Below are 10,611 nucleotides of genomic sequence, written 5' to 3' on the forward strand. Positions count from 1 at the left end.
GAAAAGTAATTAATTGGGAAGCTAATAGAACCAACAGGAATTTGACCCTGGAGAGCTTAAAATGAGCATCAAGTATAATAAAATTAAAGTCAAAGTTTGTTTCTTTTCCCGTCGCATCCCTCTTCCAGTTTTCACGGGCATGGTCAAGGCTGCAGGGCACGTGCAACAGACCTAGACCACCCCGTTCGGTAAGACTGGCTACTCAGAGCGTGGACCACGGACCAAAGCCCTGACATCACCTGCGAGCTTTCCCGCGTGCAGAATCTCCGCATCCCCCCAGACCCGCCCCACACAGAATCACGTTTTATCGTCATTCCCGGGTGGTGCATGCGCACAGTGGGATCTGAGAAGCGCTGGTCTAAGACACATCTGTATAAACACGCCTCTCAGACGTGCAGAACAGAAAAGCCTTCACTGGAAGGTGAGCAAAACGGTTGGTTACGCAGGCATGCTGTGTGAACGGCAGCTGGGCCCGACCAACAGGATGTGGGCTCCAGACTCAACAGTGGATAGGAGCAAGGTGTCTGGAGTCGGCGAGTTCGGGCTTTGAGTCCCATCCCTGCCGCCCAGTAGCCAGTGGGCCACGTTGCAAGCTCCTTGGCCCCACCGCTCACTGCTCTGCTCGGCCAGTAATAGATGGTAACCCCCCCATGGAGGTGTCCTAACGTTGACACGAAGCATGCTCTTAAAGCACTTAGCACAGCATCCGGCACGTGGGAAACTGTTCAGTCAACACCAGAGCTGCTCCAACCACATTCCAGGTGGGGGGGTGGGCACGAGGAGGGAAGCGAACGGGCCGGTCGGGAACTGACTCACCGTCTGTGGGGCTGAGCCCCCGGGCTGCCGAGATCACGGAGAGGGACGGGCTGTGAAGAGACCGGATGTAGTCCATGTAGGGGTTGATGTAGGGGTGCGGAGGGCTGAAGGGGGGCTCGGAGGCTGCAGCGGGGTTCCGGTGCGGGGAGATCCTGATGAAGGGCAGGTCTGAATACGTTGGGCTACTAGATAAGGCAGAAGGCCTGGGTGAAAAAGAAGAGCAGACACAAGAGGTCCGGGTGAGACAAATGGTCTCCACAGGCAGGGGCTGTCTGTGAAGGAAAATGAGAAGGATTTTAAGTGAACTCGAGGTGCCTTGGGTAAAAGACATGAGGCATATATGTGTCCAGGACAATGACCTTAAAATCATGGTGACAAAGGCAGGCAGAATGGTAGTACACAATTATCTGGGCAACGAAAACGAACCTCTGAGAAATTTCATGGCACTCTGAATACAGAGAAATAAAGGTTGGCCTTTGGCTTTCCTGATGACAAGAAATTCTAAACCATGGGCATCTGAGTTTTAAGTAGTTCTGCGACTATATGTTCCATTTGACCCAAATATTAGTTTCACCCCTGAAAACTTACCTTTTACCCTCACGGTGTGGCACTAAAAAAGAAAGAATTGCAAATGCATGTGGTCCTGCCCACAGCAGAGTTGCCCGTAAAGGAAGGATGCTAACTGCCAAAGTCTGCAAGAATTGTGCCATCAGACACTCTATGTCCATGCTTGAACCTTTACTGCAAGGGTCTTGCAATGGGGGGTGAAACCAGTTTCACGGACCTGGGCCTCACCATTTGGAAGACAGCTCCTCCTGTCTGTGAGCCAGCCCTGACCGCGCCCTTCCCCTTCCACTCATCTTTCAAGCGGCACCTGATCAGCTACGTCCAGGAATTAAGCCCTCTTGGGGCTACGAAGTTGGAAGAGAAGGGGGGTTTGATCGAGCTTGTGCCTTGGTTTTAACGAGCTGATGACGTTAAATTTTAAAACACACCTAGCCCACCATACCTTGACTCACTCCTGGGGATTCCTTCCCTGAGGACCGCTGCTTCCAGAACGGCCAGTGTGTGTAGCCACCCCACCGCCCCCCTCAACCGCCTTGTTTCTTCTCTAATAGAAAATGTGTTGTGTGGATAATCCAGTGAACTGCCTCGGCTTCCTCTTTCACAGAGGGGATGGCCACAGCGATGGAGAGGCCGTGATAGAGACAGATCTACCGAGCAGGGCGAATTCCTCTTACGCCGCTGGCTTTGGGTGCAAAAGGAAAGGGAGGGGAGACGCATTTCTCATCACGCCTCCTCGGTGCTGGCCCCCATCACCCTGTCAGAACATAATCTCGGGAGCAGCCAGCCCTACAAGTGCACAGCGTGGATCAGATCCTGCATTTCCCCTTAGTAGAAAATAAGAGGTGGAACTATTGGGGTGGGGGCTTGCTCCCGGGTGCTTTCTTCCTCTTTTTCACTTTGAACTAAAATAAATAAATAAATAAATAAGGCTTTTTATTTGGTATTCAGATGCCACTTTTGGTGAAGTAAAATAAAAATCCAGAGTTTTCTAAATTTACATGTGGGCAGAATGAGCCCTGCGCACCTGAAAACAGATATTTCTTCTCAAAACAACTTGAGGCTTTCCACACCCGCTCAGAAATTAGTAAAATGACTTATACTGAAATAGAAATCGGCACAGCCTATTAGCCTATCCTATTTTAGCTCTTTATGGCAAAACACGTTAGCGCTGTGCTGTTGGTTCAGTCCTAAGTTCCACTTAGACATGTTGCTGATCTAAACCATGGGATGCCCTAGGTCCTTAATTCACGTTCGACTGGAAAGGAAGCTCAGTCTTTCCAGTCCGATTTCAAAGTAATCACTACAAACACAAACTTATTTGTAGATTTATGATGAGAGATCAGCATGGCAGAAAGGTGGAAAAGTAGACATTCCCAGAAATCTATGAGACGCCAGCTCCCAGACGAGCTCGTCGTATGATCCGCAACAGTACGGACTCAACATCAGGGAGGGCAGTGGCACATCTTACCGGGTTTTTTTTTTCCTTTTAGATAAAAATCGTAACCTGTAATTTTTCTGAAATCCCAGAATCGACAAGGGCAGTAATAATATTCCTAGAGGCTGAGAGTCCATCTTGAAGAATCATGCACAGGGAGAAAAAAAAAAAATCAGCATCCAGAACAACATGAAAATTAACAGAGGTAGGGCTGGCGGTCACCAATCCCAAAGAAACAAGGACGCCAGGAGACAGGCGAGCTTTTCCTCGTCTCACAGGTCCCAGGATGTCTGACACGTGCACCGGCCTCACTTCGCTTGGCCCATTCCCAGAAGAGGACTGAAGGTAACTGTTCCAGGAGCAGCCACGAGTGAGCAATTGACCTGGTCACAGCGTCCCCACAGGACGCCAGCCCCATCCGCCCTTTGCACTCCGGGAAGAAGTGACAGCAGAGAAGAGGGCTGGCTCCTCGTGGAGGTGAAGTCAGGAACCTTCACTCACTCTGGTGAACATCGCATTCATGCGTGCCCCTTCCAGAGGGATGATGCTGAGGGGACAGGGGTCCCCGATTTTCAGAAAATGGGGCAGGACATGCCTTCAGACAGGAATGCAAATAAGAAAGCTCTAGGTTGGGGCGCCTGGGTGGCACAGCGGTTAAGCGTCTGCCTTCGGCTCAGGGCGTGATCCCGGCGTTATGGGATCGAGCCCCACATCAGGCTCCTCCGCTATGAGCCTGCTTCTTCCTCTCCCACTCCCCCTGCTTGTGTTCCCTCTCTCGCTGGCTGTCTCTATCTCTGTCGAATAAATAAATAAAATCTTTAAAAAAAAAAAAGAAAGCTCTAGGTTAATTAATTGCCCTAAAATAACAAACCATCTATTACTCAAAGGCGAGCCATCCCCAGGATACAAACAGGAAAATGCCTAATAAGTGAGGGGGCAGTCAGGAATTCTGGAGACCGGTGAGTCAGACCCCAGAGCAGTGGTACCAGGGAAGCGTCTGGGCACTGAGGGGAATGGATGTGGACCGCAGCTAGCTGTGTGACATCATCTGCAATGCCCAGCCTCTCCTACTCGGTAACGGTACAATCGGGAGGATTCCTACCTCCTGGGGGGCTTGGCAAGTTAATCTAAATCAAACCCCATGTACTGAGCCTGGCGTCAAATAAATGCTCAATGCGTGCCCACATACACACATATTATACTAACATGTTCTATCCTAACATATACACATATGTAACACAGACATCCGTGCACATAAATAAACACACATGCATATTAGGGATGGCAAATACAGCGTACTATGTGATTCTCAAACACTGAAATACTGGAACCCTCTTTTCAAAGCAAACTCTATGGTGGAAGCATTCTTGTCTGTTTTGCTCCCCAACCTGACAGAGCCCTGAAACACCTCCTTGGATTTCCAGGTAAAATCATAAAACCACACGAGGTGGTTAAAACTCAGGGGGCACCTGGGTGGCTCAGTCGTTAAGCGTCTGCCTTCGGCTCAGGTCATGATCCCAGGGTCCTGGGATGGAGTCCCGCATCGGAACCCCTGCTCAGCGGGAAGCCTGCTTCTCCCTCTTCCACTGCCCCTGCTGATGTTCCCTCTCTCGCTGTCTCTCTCTGTCCAATAAATAAATAAAATCTTTAAAAACAAACAAACAAAAAACATGAACTCAGGAAGCAAATGCAGAAGCTTTGAAAAAAAACTGGATCCGAACGTAGTCTGTCACTGACTCTGTCACTCAAGATAAGTTGTGTTATACATAAAACGGAACACAGTGGCTCCCTCCCAGGGCTGCCCCCACTGAGGCGCACGGGGCACCCAGTAACCATGGTGCTGGATGTTCTCGGTGGTTGTCAGAACGTCCAACAAGACTGGTTTGTGTGCATGACCCTACACTCACAAAGAAACCTCCAAATGCCAAGACTTTTGGAAACTTGTTTCCAATTTCCTTGCTGTTCCAAATTCTTGGCATCTAGGTCAGCTATCAGTTATGTTGTTTTAAACAGTAAGGCAAATCTGAGAGGGCAGGTCAAGTTCTTTAAATATAACAGGTACATGTGTTCACTGTTGTACGGAAGTCCCGCTGAAGACGGTGACCAGAGGGATGGGTTATGTCGAAGGAAGACGAGGTGGGAGGGGTGGAAAAGGCACCCACAAAATTTTCCATATAAATAACATAGGTCATTTCACAAACCATCATAAACTCGACCTGGTAAATATATTTGCCAAGCTCGCTAAAAATCTTCGCTGACGATTACAGTACCACCAGGAAAAGAAATGAGAGGCGTCTCTCTCTTGGTTTGTATTTTTAGTAGATACACAGAGATGTATTACAGTGGGCCTTCTGTGCCTTTCTCTGCCTTTGTAGCTTTCTGCTCTCTCCCGTTCTGGGGTCATACGTGGCCTGGTCACTGAACGTGGCACAAACCACAGAGAGAAAAACCAACCCAGGAAACAAACAGACATCCTGGGAAGAACACTGACACGTCGTACTGCACCACGAACAGGGATTCCGTGCGATGTAAGTTGTAACCGAAGAGTGTAGAAATGTGCCTGTGACCCTCCAAACTAAATCACACAAGCTACTGTCCGGGAAGCAGATGCCTAAGCTGCAGAGCGTTGTCAGGACGCAGCGGGGGACAGCAGCTGATGTCCTGCGCGCGAGGCCCGGCATCCCCACTCAGGGATGACGCCCCTGTACCATGCCCATCCATCTGCTCTTCCAACGCCCGGAGACCCAGCGAAATAAAGTTCAGTTCCAGACAAGAAAGAAGGTGGGGATCACTTCGGCACTCTCCCAAAAGACAATAAAGCCATATAAAGTTGTGTTTGTGGAGATAATTTGACTTCAGATTAATTTTTTTACAAGGTCATGAAAATAGATTACAATGAAAAGAGTAGAGGATTCTTATTAGAGCATTTTTTAACAGGATACCACGGTAAACTTACAAAACAAAAACACATACTGCAGAGAATAACTGGACTTCTTAGTTAGAATGAAATATCATTATATAATCTCATTTGTTACTGCCTTTTCATCTATCTTATTGGGTTACTAAAATGCCAAGATTAAAATCACAGTATTTAATCAACTGCATTACCCATTATGAGAGCATTAAACCAGGTTTATATGCTGGATTATTACAATTGCTTTCACATGGCTCGGGACACTGGAAAGGTACACCTGCCCCTTGCATCTTTGCACGCGGGCTCCAACTACCTGAGGACTGAAATGTTGGGGTTTTTTACATAACACGTTTATTTTCTAATTTTGTTCTTTGTCTAACAAGTCGATACTCTTCATATTCAAGAAGTGGCCTACCAGAGAACAAAGGGGAGTTATCCCTTATAATGTATTTTTAACCAACCAATTAATTATTCAATAAGCACAATTTTAATAAATCAAAATGTATAATAAAAATTAGCTTTCCATCCAGTGACGGAAACAAATAACAAAAACGTCCACGGCTAATACGCTGGACACGGTCAGAAATCTGCACCATCCTGGACTTCATCTTTTCCTCTCTTCAAGGACAGCTTCCAGATAACCTCTGCCCGAGAAGCATCCTGTGACCCTGAAACGTACAGACGGTCATGCCGGATACTTTCCATTTGCCAGCCTTACCCCAACCACTGCACGTCCAGGAAGGCTGGTCCGTACGGCCTGACTCCGCGAGCTTGCCCTCCTTCTGGCGTCTAGGGATGAGACGCACAGGTGGGAGCTGGCGGTGGAGGGAAGAGCCAAGGCACTGACTCCGCTCACCTCCTCTCTCTGGCTGGAGCTCTGCTTGGTGGCACTCCAATCCCCACGGCCACAGCTGCGCAAGCGTGACCCCTTCCGAGGATCTAGCCTTCACTGAGTCACTTTTCCCTCCACTCGCACCTTCAGATTAGGGCTGGTCACCGCTTCTAACTTCCGCTAGTCCCGGAGGCTCTACTGTCACTTTGGGGGCCTTTCACCTGGTCCACCCCAGTGTGAACACCTGCTCCATTGAACTGCCACAGCCCTAGCTGAGAAGATGGTTCCGTTTCCCTCCCAACGCCATCATCGCTACAGCTAAAGAATATTTCCCGCAAAGGTGTAACTGACTCCAGTCTTTTACAAACTTACCATTTGATGGTAATTAACTTACCATACAAACTGGACTGGATTTCAGTTTTTAACAGCTACATGCATAACTACACTGATGAATACCTCAAGGATATGTTCATTTCATATACATTTTTATGGAAAATCCACGTACTAAGAATCCTTTATGATCTCAGGACTTGGAAGAATTTCAGGAAACATAATATATGATCTTTTAGTCCCTGCTTTCAAAGAGTTTATAGCCAAATAGGATGAAAGGTACACACACGAGTGTCTAAGAGTGAGTGTTATCTGACGTGTCAGAGAGCACCAACAGGTTTCCAGGATGCATGTTGGTTACAAAAAATAGGGAACGTGAATTGCACTATAAAATGTAGACGGGATTTGAACAGAAGTGGCCACTGAAGAGGAAGCTTACAATATTGTTTACTGTGCACATTCATGCAGGGTGCTGAGTATTATCTTCCGTATAAAATTTCAGAGCTATGGTTAATTTCTCTAACAAAACACAAGAGAGAGAGAGAGAAAAAAATAGGGGTCTTAATGGTGAAACATCATTTCAAAGCATTTTTAAGAATGACTTTCTTATTTTTATTTTCTATTTATGTCTGAGTACAAGAGGAGTTTACATCCATAAATGGTAAACTTGAGATTATGTTGAAGAACACTAAAAAACAGTTATTCCTAGTGTCCAAGCTCTTTGGATCTAACCAATGTCAATATTTCAACATATTTAGTACCGGATTTTTGGGGGCATTATGCACTTCTAATACAATCAAATAAAAGTGTATTTTTAATTACACTTTCTCCCTCAATATTAAAAGGTTTCTCTAGTATTTTTTAACAGACTGTCCCTAAACATCGCCGATAAATGCAGTGCAGATGAAAGCCACCATGAGTGATCATTAAACATCCACAGAGTGGCTAAAATTAAAAAGAGGGGACAGTGCCAAGTGTCGATGAGGATTCAGAGTGACGGGAACTCTCCAACAATGGGCATATGTATGAGCTGGCACAACCTCTCTGGACAACAGCTGGGCATAACGAACTCAAGTAAATGAGCACATTCCTTTCCGCGGTGTAGAGACAACAGTGGTGTGTGTACAAGCCCCATAATCTCTTAGACTGTTCAGAGCAGCGTTACTCATTCACGTTAAAACTGGAAACCACCAAGTATCTATCAACAGTACAGTGGGTGGGGCACCGGGCTGGCTCCGACGGGAGAGCCTGCAACTCTTGATGTCGGGGCTGTGAGTTCGAGCCCCAGGTTGGGTGTAGACATTCCTTAAAAAAAAATAAAATCTTCACACACACAAACAGTAGAATGGGTAAATAACTCACAGCACAAGACAGTGAAAAGCTATGAAAATGAACAAACTGCAATGCGGGAAAAAAACCATACTGTAGACTGGAAGAAGCCTGGCACAAAAAGGTTCTAACATACTGTGTGATCCCCGCTTAGGTAAAGGTCAGTAACAGACAGACCTAAAGAGTAGCCTTAGGATAGTCAGGGTAAACATTACCTCTGGGTATGTGGGTAAGTGCAGACGGAGGGCTTCTGGGGTGCTGGTGTCCTATTTCTAGACTTGGTTAGTGGTTAGAGGCTTTCACTCTGTGATAACTCGTTATACTTCACTGAGCTATATGTGTACATTTTGTGTCGTTTTCTCTTTGTGCCCTATTTATTACCATTTTTTAAAAAAGGATACACCCATTCACATGTGTCAAATGTACCAATATTTTCCACGGTGGTTTCAACCATTTTCATTCAATTCAGATTATTGAATACATATACATGTGTATTTTCCAAGATCTGCAAATTATTGATGCTTAAAGGATACCATAAATAATAACATATTTACTGCTGTTAAGCAGATAGTGTAGTTGACGCATTAGTGTAAATTCAAAGTAAACTACAGACGATGGGTTTCTGTATGTTAATTCTGGGGGAGGAAAGGCCCTGCTCAGCCAATCGAAGGGAGAGGCCAAGTGAATATCTCCAGTCCCTGTCAGTCATCTCCTTCGGCAACCGAAACGATGTTCTATATCAATACATTTGTATCACGTGAATAACGCAATTGTTTGTGGCTAAATTTGATTTTATTCCCTCCTGAGAAGACTGCAAAAAATAATTTGACAAAATTCACCTGCATTCCATACTAGAAATACAGGTCTATATTAACAGATTGAGATTTCAAGGTCAGGAAAATAGTCGAAGAATTTAAAAGAAAGGCCATTCAAAAGGCACAACCGAGGGAATACAGTGGATGGTATTATAACTGCGTTCTATCGGGCCGCAGGGCAGCTACACTTCCGGCAAGCACCACGTAACGTAGACTTGTCCAATCGCTCTGTTGTGCACCTGAAACTCATGTAACGTTGTGGGTCAACTACACTCAAATAAAAAAGTAAAATAAGATAAAAAAGAAAGTCCAGGGCCGCCTGGGTGGCACAGCGGTTAAGCGTCTGCCTTCGGCTCAGGGCGTGATCCCGGCGTTATGGGATCGAGCCCCACATCAGGCTCCTCCACTATGAGCCTGCTTCTTCCTCTCCCACTCCCCCTGCTTGTGTTCCCTCTCTCGCTGGCTGTCTTTCTCTCTGTCGAATAAATAAATAAAAAAAATCTTAAAAAAAAAAAGAAAAAAGAAAGAAAGAAAGTCCATTCAAGTAACTACGACATGCAATGCACTATTATAATAAGGGTTCGTAACAAAAATACTACTGGCTCAAATAAACGCTTGGAGCTAGAAGGCCACATCCCATAGCATGCGTGTCTGTAACACCTTACAAACAAGGGCAGAAGAGACAGAGTTAGGAGGGAAGGCAGGATCGCTGATCCGAGTGGCAGCTGACAAACTGGTTTCTAAATAACCAGTCATCAGTTTCAAATATTTCAGTTCTATGGAATGCAGAGTGTATTTAAATTATTATTTTTGGCAGCCTCTTTTGTTGTCCCAATAGATTCCGAATATTCCATACAAAGGTGTACATCTTTTTCCAATGTGTAATAAATATGAAAAACCATCTTCTTTAGCTTCTTGCCCCAATTACTACACAGTTTGTGAGAAAAACAAAAACATTTTAAAAAATTAACATTATGTAGTTTTAGTATTAATACAATATATAATTATATATTTTAATATGTAACTTACATGTTATATATTAATAGATTATATATAATAGAACTAATGTAAATATAAGGGCTAATTGTTAGAAGAACTAATATGTTCTATCTTCCTTCACAAAGTCCACAGAAATACCGCTTCGATAAGAAAACCACTCTGCCTCCCTTAGGACACGAGTTCAGATGTCCAGCTGCGATTCTTTTCCTAACAGGACGCCTGGCAGATGGAGGGACTTAGAGCTCTTCTCAGCAGTCAGCTTCTGGGGCATTTCATGGGGCCCTGTTTTCTAGAGAGCTTCCCAACTGGTTTGTGGTAACACAGTGAATGAACACTGTCCTTCTCACCCCTCCTTCCCTCACACAACAAGTTGTCCCTTTCAACAGTCACTTTTGCCTGTGGATTCTTTCTATTTCTAGGGGGGAGGGGGAGGGGGGAGGCCACGGGGGAGGCCAGCCAGGCCCAGTGAGGGGTCCCGGGGCATTCCTGTCTCAGTGCTCCCCTCCATCCCCTAGTTCTCCCTGCACGCTCGCGCGCACACACACACACACACACACACACACACACACACACA

General features: G+C 45.8%; 1 protein-coding gene across 1 annotated transcript in view; it reads right to left on the bottom strand.

The window, feature by feature from the left end:
• LOC103674694 (transcriptional activator GLI3) overlaps nucleotides 1-10,611 on the bottom strand; it is a 249,333-nt gene that overhangs the window by 84,028 nt on the left and 154,694 nt on the right. The window contains exon 4 of the mRNA XM_040644426.1: nucleotides 817-1,019. Coding sequence (XP_040500360.1) covers nucleotides 817-1,019 — 203 coding nt within the window. The remainder of the gene's footprint in view (nucleotides 1-816; nucleotides 1,020-10,611) is intronic.

Source organism: Ursus maritimus, unplaced genomic scaffold (assembly GCF_017311325.1).
Source record: "Ursus maritimus isolate PB19 unplaced genomic scaffold, ASM1731132v1 scaffold_3, whole genome shotgun sequence".
Taxonomy (NCBI): Eukaryota; Metazoa; Chordata; class Mammalia; order Carnivora; family Ursidae; genus Ursus; species Ursus maritimus.